The sequence below is a fragment of the Lentinula edodes genome (genome assembly GCF_021015755.1).
Source record: "Lentinula edodes strain Le(Bin) 0899 ss11 chromosome Unknown C8R40scaffold_4, whole genome shotgun sequence".
NCBI lineage: Eukaryota > Fungi > Basidiomycota > Agaricomycetes > Agaricales > Omphalotaceae > Lentinula > Lentinula edodes.
The window spans coordinates 483763-500072 of record NW_025764310.1 but is presented as its reverse complement, the minus strand read 5'-3'; the positions used below and the strand labels follow the sequence as shown (position 1 = coordinate 500072).

The following is a 16310-nucleotide window of genomic DNA, read 5'->3' as shown; positions in this document are numbered from 1 at the left end:
CTTTCAAAACAACAATTGACTCGCAGTTTTGACATAATGACTCTGAAGGAAAATTCTTTACCACAAATATACCAGAGAAATCTGTATCAGATGCATCTGCAAAACCTGTATGTTTGACTCAATAGCCGAAAGCAGCTCAGAGCACTTCAGAGCACTTCCCAGCAGCGAAAGCACCCAGAGCAGGCTTTGATTTTTGCTTTGGGTGCTTTCATTGCTGGAGAGCATTCTCCAGCCAGTATCCTTGCTCTGGTGAGTATACATGTTTTGCAGATGTGGAGTATATGCCTGATTAGAATTCTAGCATTCCTTTGCATAGGCTAAAAAGATATTATGGTTATATATCATGTATGCATGTAAAGCTGTATATCCAGTAGCACTGTTTTTTCCAGTTACTTGAGCTGGTCTTTGAATAATTTGTAATCTATAATGAGACTCACAGGCCATAAGTTATCTAGGATGAAGAGATAAATTGGTTTTGCAACAGAGTTCAGATGTCAGTAAGACTGATACTGACATTGCCGTAAATCAGTTGTAACTTGTTTAGCAGTGAAAGAGTTTGGTTGGCTTACAACAGATCAAGAAGGCCTGGACAAAATACTGCTTCCACCAGGGTAAAATAGCCTTGTACTGTGTTCTCATTTGTGGTTTGGTCAGTAGCTAAATCAAATTCTGCCAATCATTGTGAATGAAATGTGGCAGTAGTGCCCATGGTTGAATTGTGTGCCAGAACCAGTACAGGCTACGGGATCCTCCAACGCATGCAATTTCATACCAGAGAAAAAGTTTCCAATTGCATTACTCAATTCTATCACCTCCTCTATTGCGAAAGCAGCAATTTGTATCCAATCACTGGAAGAGGTTGTGATGTTTGGCTTTTGGAGACATGGCTTAGCTATGAGTTTAGTGCTCTATGTAGCAGAGCTGTGTGCAACCGTCAAGGCATTCACACACCATGATACTGGTGGAGATAGTAATTAAACAACAAAAGGGTAAGAGACAGCAACAAATAGTTGTGGATAAGTTATTAGCAGATCCATATTGGGCATGATATTGCGGTGAAAGGAGAGAGTATGAAGTAGAAGTCTGCAGAGGATCTCAATGCTTCACTCTTTATATCAGGCAAAGTGCTCTCGTTCAGTGGTATACTTTTAAAGAGACTATGAATCAAGATACGATGATCCATAAGCAAATGAATGGGGGGGACTCCTTGATCCGGTACCACCACCATCAAGGAAGCGCCCGACAAGCGCCGCCCCCCGTCGCAGCCCATAAGCCGACGAAGAGCACAGTGCGTGCTCTTCCAGAAGATTCAAACAATCTCTGGACCCTCCTTGATTCAGGAGAGGAAGCTAGCGCAGCTTCTACTGCTCTACAGAGAGCAGTATAAAATATTTGTAAAAATAAAATTTACGGCACACAGCCTTTAGACACGTAATGGCCACAAGTTGTCCCATAATCAACATGCCTCCTGGAGGGGGAAAAGAAAAGAAAAAAGGAGGAAATCATGCACTACGCCAACCTCAGACACAACGCAGCCCCGAAAATCGGACCTCGAGGCACTAACCGACCGCACGGAAACCTAACGCTCAAGGCGTGTCCCAAAACTAAAAAAGACGAAAAACCCACGACTCACTCCCTCCCGTCTCCCTCCCACCCACGAAACATCAGACATGAGCGAGGAAGCACCCAGAGGCCCCACACACGAGCCAAGAACCCTTGGCCTTGACGTCTACGGTGAAGAGGATAACCAGGTAACCCAGAACTCACATGGTTAACCCAGAACTCATACTGAAACAGGCTGCCCCAAACAAAAACAGGAGGCTCCACGAATCACAGTCCGCCCACCAGTCCCCAACCGGATCCTCGCCTAACAAAGCTAACAGGAAGATCCCGTACATGACCGGAATCACTACCCTTGGCTCTCGAGACCATAGCATGGAGATGGTGGAAATGGAACCCCCGGAGGACAGTAGGGAAGGTGAAGGAAGGTCGGGTGAATCCAACTATAATCCATACTCCGACCCCGGGAACACCTCCATGCACGCTAATGCGACAAGCCCAGATCCCTTCACAACCCCCCCTCAGAGCAGTCGACGAGCACCCGCAGACGCTAGTACTCCCAACCCCCGATCTAAACACCTTGCGGCAAAGGTCAAACGTACATTCGAACCTGTTCCCCTGTACTCGGTAGTCAAAGTGGGGACACTCGATGAAGAGCGGACAAAAGGAGTCCTCTTTGGGTATGACAACCCGCACGGTCCACTAGATTTCTCCGGTCCCCCATCCTCTGAAATTGCGCGCCGCTTTAGAATGAGCTCGCTCAACGAAGGATACTTCCAAAAAGCTGTCTTCTACCCCTCCGACGTCTTCAAAGGGATCTCCCCTGAACGAATCGAAACGTACCTATCCGGAGACTACATCGCAATTGTCCTATTCAATGGAGGCCAGTTCATGCACCAGGAGCTCCCTGACACAATGAGCAACATCCGCACCTTTCTCGAGGAAGCTGGATGCGAGGATCTTGAAATTAACTCTCCTTTCTACAATGACCTGAACGCCGACAAAGAACGACCCTCTGGGAGAGGGAGAGGGAAGCCCAACTGGAGACGAAGAGGCCGAGGCGGAAGCGAGCAGCCTCAACGTGGCGAAGACGCAAAGAATGACCGCTACAAAGGCCGAAATGTGGCATTCGCCTTAGTACAACCCCCAGCTGTCCGCACACTCATCCTGAGCCTGCAAACCTTTGCCCTTTCTAACATCCTTGCATTCCATGCCACCGAACCATCCACCGAGAACATTCCATGGGTTGTCTGTATCCTTTTCGTCACCTCGACAAAGGCGGACGCTGCGATGGGGGACAAAATCGAACACACAATCCGGAAAGGACTTGCCACGGATGAACGACTTGCAAGAGATCTAGCGAACTCCTCCAGGGTTGAGGGAACCACATCTGACAAGGTACAATCCTTCATCGACTCAACCGAAGTCCGCGATGCGGGTTACGAATCAACGGAGAAGCATCAACGATGCCACGTCTGGACCCTATACGCAGCCCCGTTTGCCAACAGCGAATCGTTCATCACCAGGGATGCCGACGAGCGCCTCATCCGGAAATACATCAGCACAAAACAGTTCGAAATGGGTACAATCGATATCTCAGGGGCATATACGGAGTGCAAGCTCTGCAAGTCCAACGAACACCAAACCCATGGATGCCAATACCGCTATCCGGAATACAAGAACTGGAAGGGCCCGAAACAGGAGATACACAAGGAGGTTGAGGAATATAAGAAAATGCAGAAACAGACGAAGGCCGCGCGCCGGGACCTCTAACATACTACCTAAACAGATGACCGCCGTCGATAGGATATGCTACATTCTTTACTACTTAAACCGTTAATGACCTTGGCCTCCCAAATACGGCCAATGGCGAGACATTCACATAAGTCCAATACCTAAGCTTAGGATTAGGAGAAGCCGCGTTAGCCACACGCGCAAACCTCCTTCACTTAATTTACTGACTATACGTAGGACAGGACGTGACTGGAAGTACAGCATAGCAAAACTTCATGAGGCCGATTCCTCATGAGGTCGAGCCATGCCGCAATGGTGAGGCTATTTAGCCTGGGGATCACCTGCCAGCAGTCCTGGCCTCCCGTTGTCTAGCTTCTGCTGTGCCTAAGAACACTTAAGCATTCAACGAGGAATCCCCCAATAGGATCATCAGCCATCAACCTTCGCGAGGTGATGTCTGAATCCACCTATTCGACAACTAACCGCTTCCAATACTAACAACCCCTCTACTAATGGTGACAACGACAGGTTTATGGCTACAGGTACTTCCAATCCTGGAAGGAGTGCAGCTGTAGCCTCCAACTACACTCCTGATGAAAGGAATGGAAGCGGAGTAGGAATATCTCGGGAACGAGACACCTCAAGAGCAGTGAGCTCAACGAGGGGCACCAGCGAGAGTGCTAATGAACAGCGCGTTCATTATCCCCCAGTGAGGGAGGATGGAGCTCAAAACAGGCTGGGAGACAACTCCCGAAACCGGCTAGTGCAGCCCGTGGGTCAGATTGACCTGATAGAAGGGACCCAAAGGAATAATCCGCCCCGGAACACTGTTTCCAACAACCAACTGCGAAGGCACTCCAATGATAGATGCCACAAAAGAACGAAAGTCTCTATTAAGATCGCAGCACTAAACATTAAAGGCCATGGTAACGTCAATATCGACCATACGAGCAATAAGTGGGCAGACATAAGACTCACAATGCTACAACGTCAAATAGGGATCCTGGTAATTGGTGAGGCACACATGAATGCCGAACGACGTCAAGAAATTGAACGAGTATATGAAAAAGACCTCAAAATATACTACACAAAACTCCCGAACACCCCAAATGCTGCAGGAGTAGCAATAGCACTAAATAAAAACATCACAAACTCTGAAGGAATCCAGACCTATGAAGTAGTGGAAGGACACGCTCTACTAATGGAAACATATTGGCATGAAAATGAGAAGATATCGATCCTAGCAATATATGCACCTAATGCAGACGCCGCCACTAATACTACCTTCTGGAAGAAAGTACAGGAATTTTTTACACGGAACCCAAGAATCCAAAAACCGGACTTTGTCCTAGGAGACATGAACTTTGTAGAGGAACCGCTTGACCGCCTACCAGCACGAAGTGACCCAGGAGTGATTACTGAGGCATTCGATGAGCTCAAACGCCAACTAAGACTCGAAGATGGTTGGAGAAATACATATCCCTCATCGTTGAAATACACATACAAACAAAAACGAACGAACCAGTTAACAAGACACTCGAGACTGGACAGAATTTACACAAAATCGGATAACATGCAACAAAGCTATGAGTGGCAGATCGAACAAGTCGGAATAAGTACTGACCATGATATGGTCTCAGTACGTTTCACATGTGAGAACACACCCATGACAGGCAAAGGGAGATGGATATTCCCTGTACACCTAATATATGATAAAGTCGTGAAAGAATTCATTGAAAATGAAGGCAAACTACTAGAGCAACAAATGGACCAGGTGGACCAAGAAGAAGAACGAGACCCAAATAACAACCATCAGACACTATGGGCAAACTTCAAACATCGGTTCACAAGACTGGCAAGGGAACGAGCCAAAATTGTTATCCCAAGAATAAACAAAGAAATTGCTATCCTGAAAACAAAAATCGACACCATTAGTGACGACCCATTACTGAGCGATGATGAGAGATCACTATCGACTGCAGTCCTCAAAGAGACACTGACAGCCTTGGAAAAACAAAAACTTAAATCTGCACGATCCACAGCCAAGGGCAATTACTCTATTCAAGGGGAAACTATATCCAGATACTGGTCCAACCTGAACAAAAACAAAAAAAAGCGTGACTTGATACTACGCCTCCAAATTCCACATGAAAGCAATGGAAACGGAGCAGGACCACAGATAGAACCAGTAATACATTATGAAACCAATACACAACGGATGGCAGATATGATGCGAAACCATCACGAACTAATCCAACAAGACACAGACTCAATAGATCAGATGGAGCGGGAACAGATTACTGAACAAATTCTAAACGCTGTGACAGTTAAAATCTCTGATGCACACAAAACAGACATGAAAAGGAAACTCACAACCACGAATGTAGAGGAAGCACTTAAACTATCAGCCAACTACAAGGCCCCGGGACTCGATGGAATCTGCTATGAGATTTGGAAAATAATACATGCAAGATGTAAGAATGCACAAGCACACAGAAAGAAAGCATTCAACATTGTTGAAGTCCTAAAGCGGGTTTTTAATGACATTGAAACTTTTGGAATGGTTAGTGGAACACACTTCTCAGAGAGCTGGATGTGCCCATTATACAAAAAGAATGACCGCGCACAAATGGAAAATTACCGCCCCATATCTCTATTGAACTCGGACTACAAAATAATGTCTAAAGCCCTAACTATTAAGCTAGCAAAGGCAGCACCAAGCATCATCAATTCAGCACAAGCTGGATTCGTACCAGGACGGCACATATATAACCAAATCTGGCTATCTAAACTAATTATCAATCTGGCAGAAACAACAGAGCAAGATGGGGCAATTATTGCACTAGACCAAGAAAAGGCATACGATAAAATCAAACATGACTACCTCTGGAAAGCATTAACAAAATATGGCCTACCAAACGAATTCATTAAAACTATACAAGCACTATATACCGATGCCTTCACATCTGTCTTTATAAACGGTCAAAAAAGCTCAACCCCATTCAAAGTAACAAGGGGTGTCCGTCAAGGTGACCCACTGTCATGCTTGCTATTTGACATTGCAATTGAACCCCTAGGAGAACTACTCCGAAAGTCAAATCTCAAAGGCTTACAAATACCCGGGAAAATAGAACGCCTAATCGCGACCTTTTTTGCAGACGATACAACAGTTTACCTATCAAAGGAGGATGACTTTGGGAGTCTACAATACATACTAGACCAATGGTGCACCGCCTCAGGTGCCAAATTCAATATAAATAAAACAGAAATCATACCCATAGGATCCTTTGAACACCGAGAAAAAATACGCCAAGCCCGATATCTCAACGGTGAAGATGGTACCCAAATACCTGGGCACATCAAAATTGCCCAAGAAGGGGAGGCAATAAGAACACTCGGAGCCCTAATTGGGAATGGTATCAGCCAAATTGAACCATGGACAAAGGTAATTGAGAAAATTGACCGTTCCCTAGAACAATGGAACCGAAGTAAGCCCACTATGGAAGGACGGAGACTGATTATTTCGATGATAGTAGGTGGCATGACCCAGTACCTGACAAAGGTACAAGGAATGCCTAAAGAAATCGAAAAAAAATTAACCAAGAGAATACAGAGCTTTCTGTGGAATGGGAAAACCCATGTTCGTATCAATGCAGAAACTGTAGAAGCCCCATTCGAATATGGAGGCCGTCAAATCCTAGATATACTTGCTAGGAACGAAGCAATAATGGTAACATGGCTACGTACCTATTTAGACATGTCCCCTGAACGGGCAACATGGACATATGTTGCTGATGCCCTAATTGCGCACCACACACCCAAAACATACGAGAACATTGATGACTTCTCTAAAATAAATATATTTCTACAATCCTGGAACACAGATAGTAGGAAACTGCCCAAAGACCTGCAAGACATGATCACTGTAGCAAAAAGACATGGACTCCGCCTCGATGGATTGGCCTTCTCACGAAATATCATCAGGCAAATGCCAATATGGCTACACAGTGAATCTAAAGAGATAAAACGACAACATAACAACAATGTCTGCAAATGCCTGAGAAAAAATCACGATGTCAAAACAGTTGGAGATGCAGAAAAAATAGCAAAACTGACTCACACCACAAGGCACACAAATAGACGAAACTGTGCCTGTACATCGTGCCGAAACATACGACAGAACACAGGGTGCACTCACCCAAACAGATGCTATGACAAAGCACAGGAACTCCTCAACCTACTCCCAGCAAAATGGAATCCCAACTCCCGACTACCGGAAGACTATGAGCCAGAGGAACTTGACCCGGCAGGATACAGAGATGGAAAAACATTTGACTGGAGGATTACTACAAAGGGAAATCTGGCTAACGCCTTCCGGATCTTCACAAACCGAGAAAAAAATACAAGCTTACCTGATACCGAAAGAACCCAGATAAATATAGGACCCACGATTGAAGCATATACTGATGGATCGTGTATACATAATGGCACAAACGATGCCATCGCGGGAGCGGGAGTATATTTCCCAAACGAGGAGTACTCACATCGTGCCATAAAACTCCCGGAATATGTAAAACAATCAAACCAAAGTGGAGAAATTATCGGAATCAAAGAAGCAGTAGAAACTGTAGATGAAGAGCGAGAACTCACCATTCATAGTGACTCAAAAACATACGTACAAGGCCTCACAACCCACCTACAGGAGTGGGAAGACAAAGGATTTATGGATATCAAAAACGCGCGTGAAATCGAAGCCACAGTAGCGAGCATGCGGAAAAGGAAGGCACACACAACCCTAAACTGGGTCAAAGGACACTCAGGGATTGCTGGAAATGAAAAAGCAGACCAATTGGCAAATGAGGGCCGACAAAAACAAACTCAAGATGAGATTGATCTCACAGTGGACAATGAATTCCGAGTCTCCGGGATACGACTAACAAGTGTCACGCAATCACTAGCAAGTAAATTCATCAGACAAAAAAAAATGAAATCAGCAGCCTACCGCAAAGCACTGGATCGACGGGCAACAAACTATGGGATAGGCAGAGCAACTGCAAGTGCAACCAACATCTATGGACACAACCCAACACCGGAAGCCATTTGGAAATCACTGCGACACAAAGACTTTGACAAAAAAATAAAATGTTTCCTATGGATGCTAACCCACAACGGATACAAAGTCGGAGAGTTCTGGGATAACATACCAGGATATGAGCCTCGAGGGAAATGCAAAGAATGCAATGGGCAGCCGGAAACCTTGGAACACATCCTAGTAGAATGTACTGCACCCGGGCAAAAGGAAATATGGGGACTAGCCAAGCAAACATGGGAGCGAACCGGACTACAATGGTCGGACTTACAATTTGACTTCGGCACCATACTATGCTGTGGCCTGGCAGACTTCAAGAACGCCGAAGGAAAAAGAGAAACAGGAAAATCAAGACTGTTTCGTATACTAATCTCAGAATCGGCATACCTGATATGGAAAATTAGGAATGAGAGAGTAATCAATGACAAACCACCACTGGCTGGAATGCAAATCATGAATCGATGGAGATGGACAATAGAAAACAGACTTTGGATGGATTGCCTGCTCACCTCGAAAAAATTCAGAAGGCATATGCCGCGGAAGGTGATAGAAAACACTTGGCAAAAAGTGGTAGAAAATAAAGAGATTCTCTCAGAGGTAATCCGAGAGACCGGGGTTTTAGTGAGTATACGCATTGACATGGGAGTCGGGTAAGGAGTTATGATATATGTGGTATGTTATTTATTGTCTATGAATCCTCTAACCATCGCAGATAGATTGGGAAGGGAAACAGTAGTTGTCAACACGCGGAGTCTCACACAGTGCGCGTACAAGCGCCAGTGCCTAATGCATTTCCTCGGGGGGTCACGAAGCTTGGCGCCATGCCTTGCAGTACCAGCGGCCAGAGGGGGGCGACATTGTAAAGCCCGCCCGAAGGTAAATAAACGCTCCAAAAAAAAAAAAAAAAATAAGCAAATGAATGGCAGTGAAAACGAACTGTGGGAAAAAGTTCAATTGACCGTGTGCTGTGCGGGAATGCAGTGAATATCTGATAACCAACAAAAAGGTAAGTAGAATTCAGATGAATTATATCAGTACAGAGAAGTCCATTGGGGCGTAACAAAGGTGTGTTGATCTAGATGAATGACACCATCGATGGATCTCCTCGCTTGACCTCTTTCCTGGTTCTAAAGTGCTGGCAGAACCAGAGTTATGGGTATATAGATGATACCAATTCTTCGTGTTTGTTGATCGTAACATCATAACGGTGGCGTCGCAGAGCAGTGTACTCAGAGCGGTTGGAAAAATTTGATTGATTGCCAGTATAAGCGGCCAGGATGCGAAGGAAGAAAGACAACAGGAGACGACTCTGAGAAGCGAGCGGGAGTAGCAGAGATCACAACAACTCAGACGATATCTCAAGATATATGATGAGCGAGCATATAAGGCTGACGATGTTTCATCACTTTATGTTATCCAGGCGGAAAGTAACTGTCTCGACCGCCGTCACCTACGGCATCGAGTGTGGCTATGGACTCTGTTTCGAAGTGTGCTAAACGAGCGGTAGGATGTTGCAGTGCCGGTGTTTCGGCAGCGGGCTGTGTCATTCGAGTATCTGCACTGGTGAAGGTTGTCGAGCTGTCCATCCGATTGAACACAAACTAACAACGAAAATTAGAATATATTTTCAAAAAATGAAAATGAAAGATCTCACTCCACCGAAAGGCCTGGAATAATCAACATGATCCCCTAAGCTCAGCGAACTGTTGTTGCCTATAAACGAACCCACATTGATACCTGCCTCTCCCGAACGTGCGCTGTGCACTGGATTTAAAAGACCATCTGTGTAATCCATCCGAGAGTCATCTGTCAGCGCGGGTGAAGGTAAAGGCAAAGGCGGCTGCAAGAATGGCATCACTGGTGGTTCCAATGGAGCGTCAGGAAGAGGGAGAGGTGGGTTAAGCAACGAAGACCGGGTTGGATAAGAAGGATAGTACGATGATGAAGCTGGAGTGAGAACTTGGGTCGATGACGAAACTTGTGTTGAACTGCGTCCTCCGCGAAGCCGCTCGATTAAGCCTTTCTTAAATGACTTGGGAGATGAAGGACGCGACGGAGGGACTGAGTGGTCGTTTATCTTCAGCTTTGGAATTGCGATCGACAATGCTTGAGCTGAAGCCGTTTTTTCGGATAGTGCACCAGGTGTTATCGAATGCGAATGCGAATTTGACGACCCTGAACCTTCACTTGCAGAATTTGTGGCGTGGTTATTACTCGTGTTAAACTTCATAGAGCTAATAGTCCCAGTGCTGTGCGAATGATCCTGGTTCAACAGTGTTGAATGCCCATGCGAAGATACATCCTTAGCGGACATAGGAGGACCCATACGCATAGTTTCCGCTGCCTGACCAAATCCAGGCATATTGAATCCTTGTGACCGAGATGACTGTATCGACGAGGCATTATACGTGGAGCCAGAACTCTCAGCCGAGCCAGAGTGATGTCCATGACTGCTCGATCTTCCGACGTCCTGACCGTGTCCACTAGAGCTACTCTCCCCAAATCCGAGACCATACCCAGGTGTTATATTGGTCGACACCGGTGAAGGTACTTGGGCAGCTGAATTTTCAAAGTCCCCATCCTCATCACTCAGTGGCGAACGCCAGGCTGCGGTAGACACAGAGGAAATAGTTCTATTGAGAGGTCTTGAGCTACTGCCCCCGCTAACAGCGCGCGCAAGGATTCCTAGTTTCCTTGTGGCAGAAAGGGATGCTCCACCCTGTTCAGCCATCTCCTCCGTAGAATCACCCGCAGTAGGTCCGAAACCTTGCGTTCCCGTACGTCTGCCGGCAATAGATTGACTTGTACGATTCCGTCTGATGCGCCCACAAATTAAAAATGCTACAAAGGTGGCAGCAATTAAGGCTACTGTGCCACCAATCGTGGCGCCGATAATGGCACCAGTATTGGATGCAAACCTCGTGTTTGGAGCTAGGGACGGAGAAGGTTTCGGGGGCAGCGTGGAGGAACTTGAGATGATAGACGAAGTGTGTTTGAGAGAAGGGGTGTAACTGAAACTTGAAAGAGTGTCGGAAAGGGAAGGAACCGCGCTAGGACTCGAAGATGAGGCGATGGTAAAGGAAATATTTTGAGTGGATGAGGAGGACGATGATAGTGTATGCGTAGTAAATCCTGATGAGTCTACTGTCTTGGAATCCGATGATGATAATGAGGTCAAAGTCAATACGGGGGCTGAAGAAGAAGAAAAAGTTCTGATTGATTTCATCAGACAGTGAGGTAAATGTTAAATGGAAGACCTTACGATGAACGGGTGAAAGTCGTAGACGGTGATATGGAGGAAGTAGATGAAGCGGAAGTAGTCACTGTATTTGACGAAGAATTTGGGGTTAAGGGTGGGGTTGACGAGGGACTTATCAACGATGTTGAAAATGGAGTAGAGGAGGACATCAGTGAGGGAGACGAGGAACTGATGGACGTTGTCGACGACACGGTTGGGGAAGTCGAAGTCGAACTCAGAGTATTCGAGGAGGGACTGGTGAAAGTTGTCGACAAAAAAGTAGAAGAGGCCGGGGCAGTCGTAGACGCCGTGACAGATGTGCTGGTCGGGGCAGACACGCTGGTGGTTGATGCACTTGTGACTGCGGCACCTAAAGAGCTAGCAGGTAACCAATTGAACTGGATATATAATTGTATCACGTACTCGACATAGACGACTGGGATGTCGAAGAACTGGATGATTGTGCCACGCTGAGGTCAACATCCACGATATGCGACATTCTGAGCTCGAGGTCGTCTAGTAAGGATCGCTTATGCCAAGAGCTAATAATGATTATCCGTCAACAAAATTCCGTCAAAATTCATGCTTTCATGAAATTTACGTGAACTTACGATGATGAATGCCGCGTTGTAAGCGGCTGGTTACTTGAGCGTTTAGCCGGAGCGTTGTGATCGATAACCTCGTCGTTGTTGACCCGTCTACCAGACCGTTCAGTGCCCTGAACTTGATTCATTCTCCAAGCATCTGGCTTCGTCCCTTCTCTTGTCCTCAAAGACAGGTTTGACTTGACATCACTCTGAATTTTCTCCCGCCGCCTCCGCCTCAGGTATGACCTATGTCCGCAAGAACTTTGGGCCGAGCAAGTATTCATCCAATGCAAATAATGAATGAAATATGGCTTGACGATGATCGTAAATAGTGGGAATTATCAGTAACGACTGTGAGTTCCGTTGAGAAGAACAAGTAAAGACTGCCGGACGTTTGTAAAATTCCGCAAGTCGATTGCGTTCGTTATAAAAATTTGGTGGGAATGAGAGAATATGAAAGCAAGCTGGTTAACGGCCACAGTGAATTTGACGACTGAATCCTGGTACTGATCAAGGAGGAATGTTGTGAGCTGATTCGAGTGGTAATTAGAGGCCAGCGACCACCATTAACGCTACGAGTTGGCCAGCGAAGCAGTCGGTAAAAGATCAAGTCACAATAGATGCCCCATGGACGTCGAACTGTGGCGGACAGTGGAGTAGGTGGAGTAGAGTCGATCAAACTGAGGCACCTTTTTCGTTTTCAAAATCTTTCGCATTGTCCCCGGAAAGGCCAAGTTTTATTCTCACGCTCACACAAATAACTTTTGTATACAAATCCCGACTTCCGACGCGCTTTTCAGCTATATTTGGTTCCCCCTCCTCACTTACCCCGAGACAACTGCTCAATAAACAACCTGAACTTTGAACTAATCGAGCGTGCATTGTACTTCTTCGCAGTATATACATAGATGCGAAAAGTACAGATATTTATTATTCTGATGCTGCTGTAGTAACCATACTGATACCACCATTCTCAGTGTACAGATCACATCAAGAACATGGACTATATTGAGGATATCATCGAATATATCCCTTCGAATTCTAGGAAAACCTTCGACGTTCGGCGTCTAGCCAGAAATGTAGACGAATATTCAGTTGTTCATCACGACTTCATGAAAGAGGGAAGGATACTAAGTATACATATACGGATACTACTAAGTAGCCAATACTGCGTTACTGGTTGGCCTGGTATCTCCAATCAAAATGGAAATTTGTGAATGAAACGAAGAAAAGTCTAAATTGGTTTTTTCCCTGTACAGGCTGGGTGAGAAGAGTGGCCGCTGTGGGGAGGCATTGAAGGTACATACCATAAGTATAGGTCGTACGAAATACCGGGGTCTCGGCCATAACTGACAGCCGCTTGTTCGTGGTCTCGGATATTGTATGAGGTACGCTATGTAGCGCTTGAATCTCGTCAGAATTTAAGGAAGAATACGCACTGCTAGTGGGAACGGTATCCATGAACGGAAATATACGGTGCCAATCTACATTGTCAATTGGAATGAAAAAACAGTAGTGACTAGAGCCAGTCGAAAGGACACTACAAATGTTGTAAAGGGGGAATTACAACTCATAGTAAAAGTAATAATTATAAACCTGGAGAGGATATTGCATCGAGGAAGCTTAGAATTTGAAGCACCCTGGCTGTGAGTCTTTCTGGTATCTTGGTCTATTTAAACAGTGATAGTACATACATCATACAATTATTCATCCTTACAAACTACTGCCTTGCCCTCGAAAGCACGCTGTACAACACCCATTAACGTACCAATCCTTCCTCCGGGGTACTCTCTGGTATTTGGACGTTCAAACCCGGAGCACACTCAACCTCAAACGCATGTTCAGTGTACGGTGGGTAACGGAGATAAATCTTATCTTCCACTCTGTAATAAAAGCGATAAGCAGACGATGGTGTATGAGCGGCGTATACGTACTCTGGAGGTATATCAAGTGAGGTCCGTTCGTACGTGAAGCAATTGAAAGTGTTTTCGAGTACTTGACGTCCATCTATGTCACCATCCATAAAAAATAATAATTTAGCGGTGTTTAGAAGGAGCGAGATAGTAGAGACTCTCACATCCGGACTCGCCCACCCCTCCAAATGGTAGTACTTTGACTAAGATACGAATGTGTGAGAACGGAGGATGGGTTTTGATACAGTGGAAGCCTTACCATCCATCTGCATAAAAGTATCGTTGAATATAAGATTCCCGCTCATTGTTGCCTTGAGCACTGCAATGAAATGAAACGTTTAGCTATTTTCATACATGATGCAATACGGGACTGACCATCCTGTTGCAGTTGCTCGTTCAGCGTGAATACATATAAAACAAGGGGATGATCACTAGAAAGCAACCTGAGTCAACAGAAGAGCATTATGGGAGACTTTGGGGTACAAACTTAGCGCTGATGTAGTCGCATGCAGCACGCATATCATCCACTTCCAATAACGTCAAGATAGGTCCAAACGTTTCGGATTCAAGCAAGACGTCGCCTGGTTTCACGAGCTGAATGTGCGGTCATTTTTACTTGGACTCAGTCCCAGGAGACGCGGAACCGAGACGCACCACAACAGTCGGCTCAATCCTACGCTCCTTCTCGTCCATGCCTCCACCCATCAACACCTTGCCTTGGGTACGCTCCAACAAGCTCTTAATTCGGTTGAAATGTTGCATGTTGATGACCCGGGCGTACGAGTCGGATTTCAACGATCCATCAGGGTAGAAAGATGCGTATGCTTTCTTGAGATTTTCTACGAATGATGCAGTAGTGGAAGGCGTGACGAGGGCATAATCTGGAGAGACGCAGACCTTCAAAGAATGTAAATTCGGGCGTATAGTGATGATTATATGGACGTGCTCACTTGTCCGCAATTATTGATTTTTCCCCAAAGAACTCGTCTTGCCGCTAGCTCCATGTCATACTCTGGGTCGATGATCACAGGACTTTTGCCTCCAAGCTCGAGAGTAAGCGGCGTGAGATGCTTTGCAGCAGCCGCGGCGATGATACGTGCAACAGTCCCGTTCCCAGTGTAGAAGACTGGTAGAAGGGGATGAATAAGTAAAGTTCCATCGCTACTTTTGAAGGCACCACTTACTGTGATCCCATTTCTGCTCAAGTACCTTCGTTACTTCTTGTACACCTCCACAGACAACTCTGACCGCGTCCTGATCAAGGTATTTGGGAATGAGCTGTTGTAGCAAACCAGCGTAATTCGACGTGACTTCGCTGAGTTTGAGGCAGATAGTACAACCAGCAGCGATAGCCCCGATAGTTCCTTGGATAGAAAGGATAAGAGGGTAATTCCAGGGAGAAATCACTGCGAGTTTTTGAGATTAGACACTTTTCGTTGAAATTGCTAGATGGAGAAGAAGCGCGAAGACGCACCTAAAACGGCGCCCTTTGGCGTTGGCGTAACCCTCGGCTTCCAGCCCTTCTGATGAGGCGGTAAATCAGGATGGTTCTCGAGGTTCTTCACCGCTGCCCATTCTGGAACTCTCTTAGCTGATATGATAGCTCTATCGAGCATCAAGTTGAGTTCTGTCATATACACTTCAAAAGCAGGCTTTCCAAGATCTGCATAGATAGCGTCTGCAATAGCTTTGTGATTCTCTTGCAACATCCGAGCAATTTGTAGAAGTTGATGTTGGCGCCATGCTAAAGAGAACGTTTTCCTGGTAGCAAACGTAGCATGTAGAGAGGCGTTGATCTGGATAGTTTATCTGTTCAGCATGGTAGCTGCACGTTATACAGCGATGGCTCACCTTTGGTATCTCGTCAAGTGGTGTATCGATCATACTGGCTAAGATATGGAAAGGAAAAGAGAGAAAAAGAAGGACTCGTGTTGGCCTGTGTGAACAACTGCTTACGAAGTAACTCCCGTCGTGGACGGTGGTGGTAAGTGAAGAACAAAGTTGGGCAGATTCTTTGAGTGAGGCTTGGGTTAAGAACCAATTGAGATCGGATCATTTCCGAATGTACCTGCGCCACATATGAGCACATGAACGCGTTGCATTACATGACTATATGCTGCATTTTAATTGCCTTCAGTCCAAGAAACAAGATTCAGTTCAAATCGTACGAGTTATACTTAAGTGATACG

General features: G+C 45.8%; 6 protein-coding genes across 6 annotated transcripts; 4 read left to right on the top strand and 2 right to left on the bottom strand.

The window, feature by feature from the left end:
- Positions 1-1670: 1670 nt before the first annotated feature.
- Positions 1671-3333, top strand: C8R40DRAFT_1066398 (uncharacterized protein; the record flags this gene model as incomplete). The annotated part of the gene is made up of 2 exons (XM_046225774.1): positions 1671-1751; positions 1798-3333. The coding sequence occupies 2 exons, from the start codon at positions 1671-1673 to the stop codon at positions 3331-3333; spliced, it is 1617 nt and encodes a 538-aa protein (XP_046090391.1).
- A 493-nt stretch (positions 3334-3826) lies between these two features.
- Positions 3827-5998, top strand: C8R40DRAFT_1035973 (uncharacterized protein; the record flags this gene model as incomplete). The annotated part of the gene is made up of 1 exon (XM_046223547.1): positions 3827-5998. A coding segment is annotated over one exon (2172 nt), but the record flags the coding sequence as incomplete, so codon positions are not given.
- Positions 5999-7021: 1023 nt separating this feature from the next.
- C8R40DRAFT_1036448 (uncharacterized protein) lies at positions 7022-7942 on the top strand (the record flags this gene model as incomplete). Its single annotated transcript, XM_046223582.1, has 1 exon — positions 7022-7942. A coding segment is annotated over one exon (921 nt), but the record flags the coding sequence as incomplete, so codon positions are not given.
- A 9-nt stretch (positions 7943-7951) lies between these two features.
- On the top strand, positions 7952-9291 carry C8R40DRAFT_1245523 (uncharacterized protein). Its single transcript, XM_046233624.1, has one exon. It carries the CDS (start codon positions 8018-8020, stop codon positions 9035-9037), a length of 1020 nt encoding a protein of 339 aa, XP_046090388.1. The 5' UTR covers positions 7952-8017; the 3' UTR covers positions 9038-9291.
- A 399-nt stretch (positions 9292-9690) lies between these two features.
- C8R40DRAFT_590105 (uncharacterized protein) lies at positions 9691-11997 on the bottom strand. Its single transcript, XM_046235552.1, has 3 exons — positions 11646-11997; positions 10038-11595; positions 9691-9984 (listed from the first exon to the last, which is right to left on the bottom strand). The coding sequence occupies exons 1-3, from the start codon at positions 11789-11791 to the stop codon at positions 9796-9798; spliced, it is 1893 nt and encodes a 630-aa protein (XP_046090387.1). The 5' UTR covers positions 11792-11997; the 3' UTR covers positions 9691-9795.
- Positions 11998-13848: 1851 nt separating this feature from the next.
- C8R40DRAFT_1085946 (aldehyde dehydrogenase) lies at positions 13849-16189 on the bottom strand. Its single transcript, XM_046227332.1, has 11 exons — positions 15973-16189; positions 15596-15917; positions 15306-15527; positions 15072-15247; positions 14776-15018; positions 14609-14715; positions 14497-14552; positions 14381-14440; positions 14286-14324; positions 14143-14215; positions 13849-14091 (listed from the first exon to the last, which is right to left on the bottom strand). Exons 1-11 carry the CDS (start codon positions 16003-16005, stop codon positions 13968-13970), a joined length of 1455 nt encoding a protein of 484 aa, XP_046090386.1. The 5' UTR covers positions 16006-16189; the 3' UTR covers positions 13849-13967.
- Between the last annotated feature and the right edge of the window lie 121 nt (positions 16190-16310).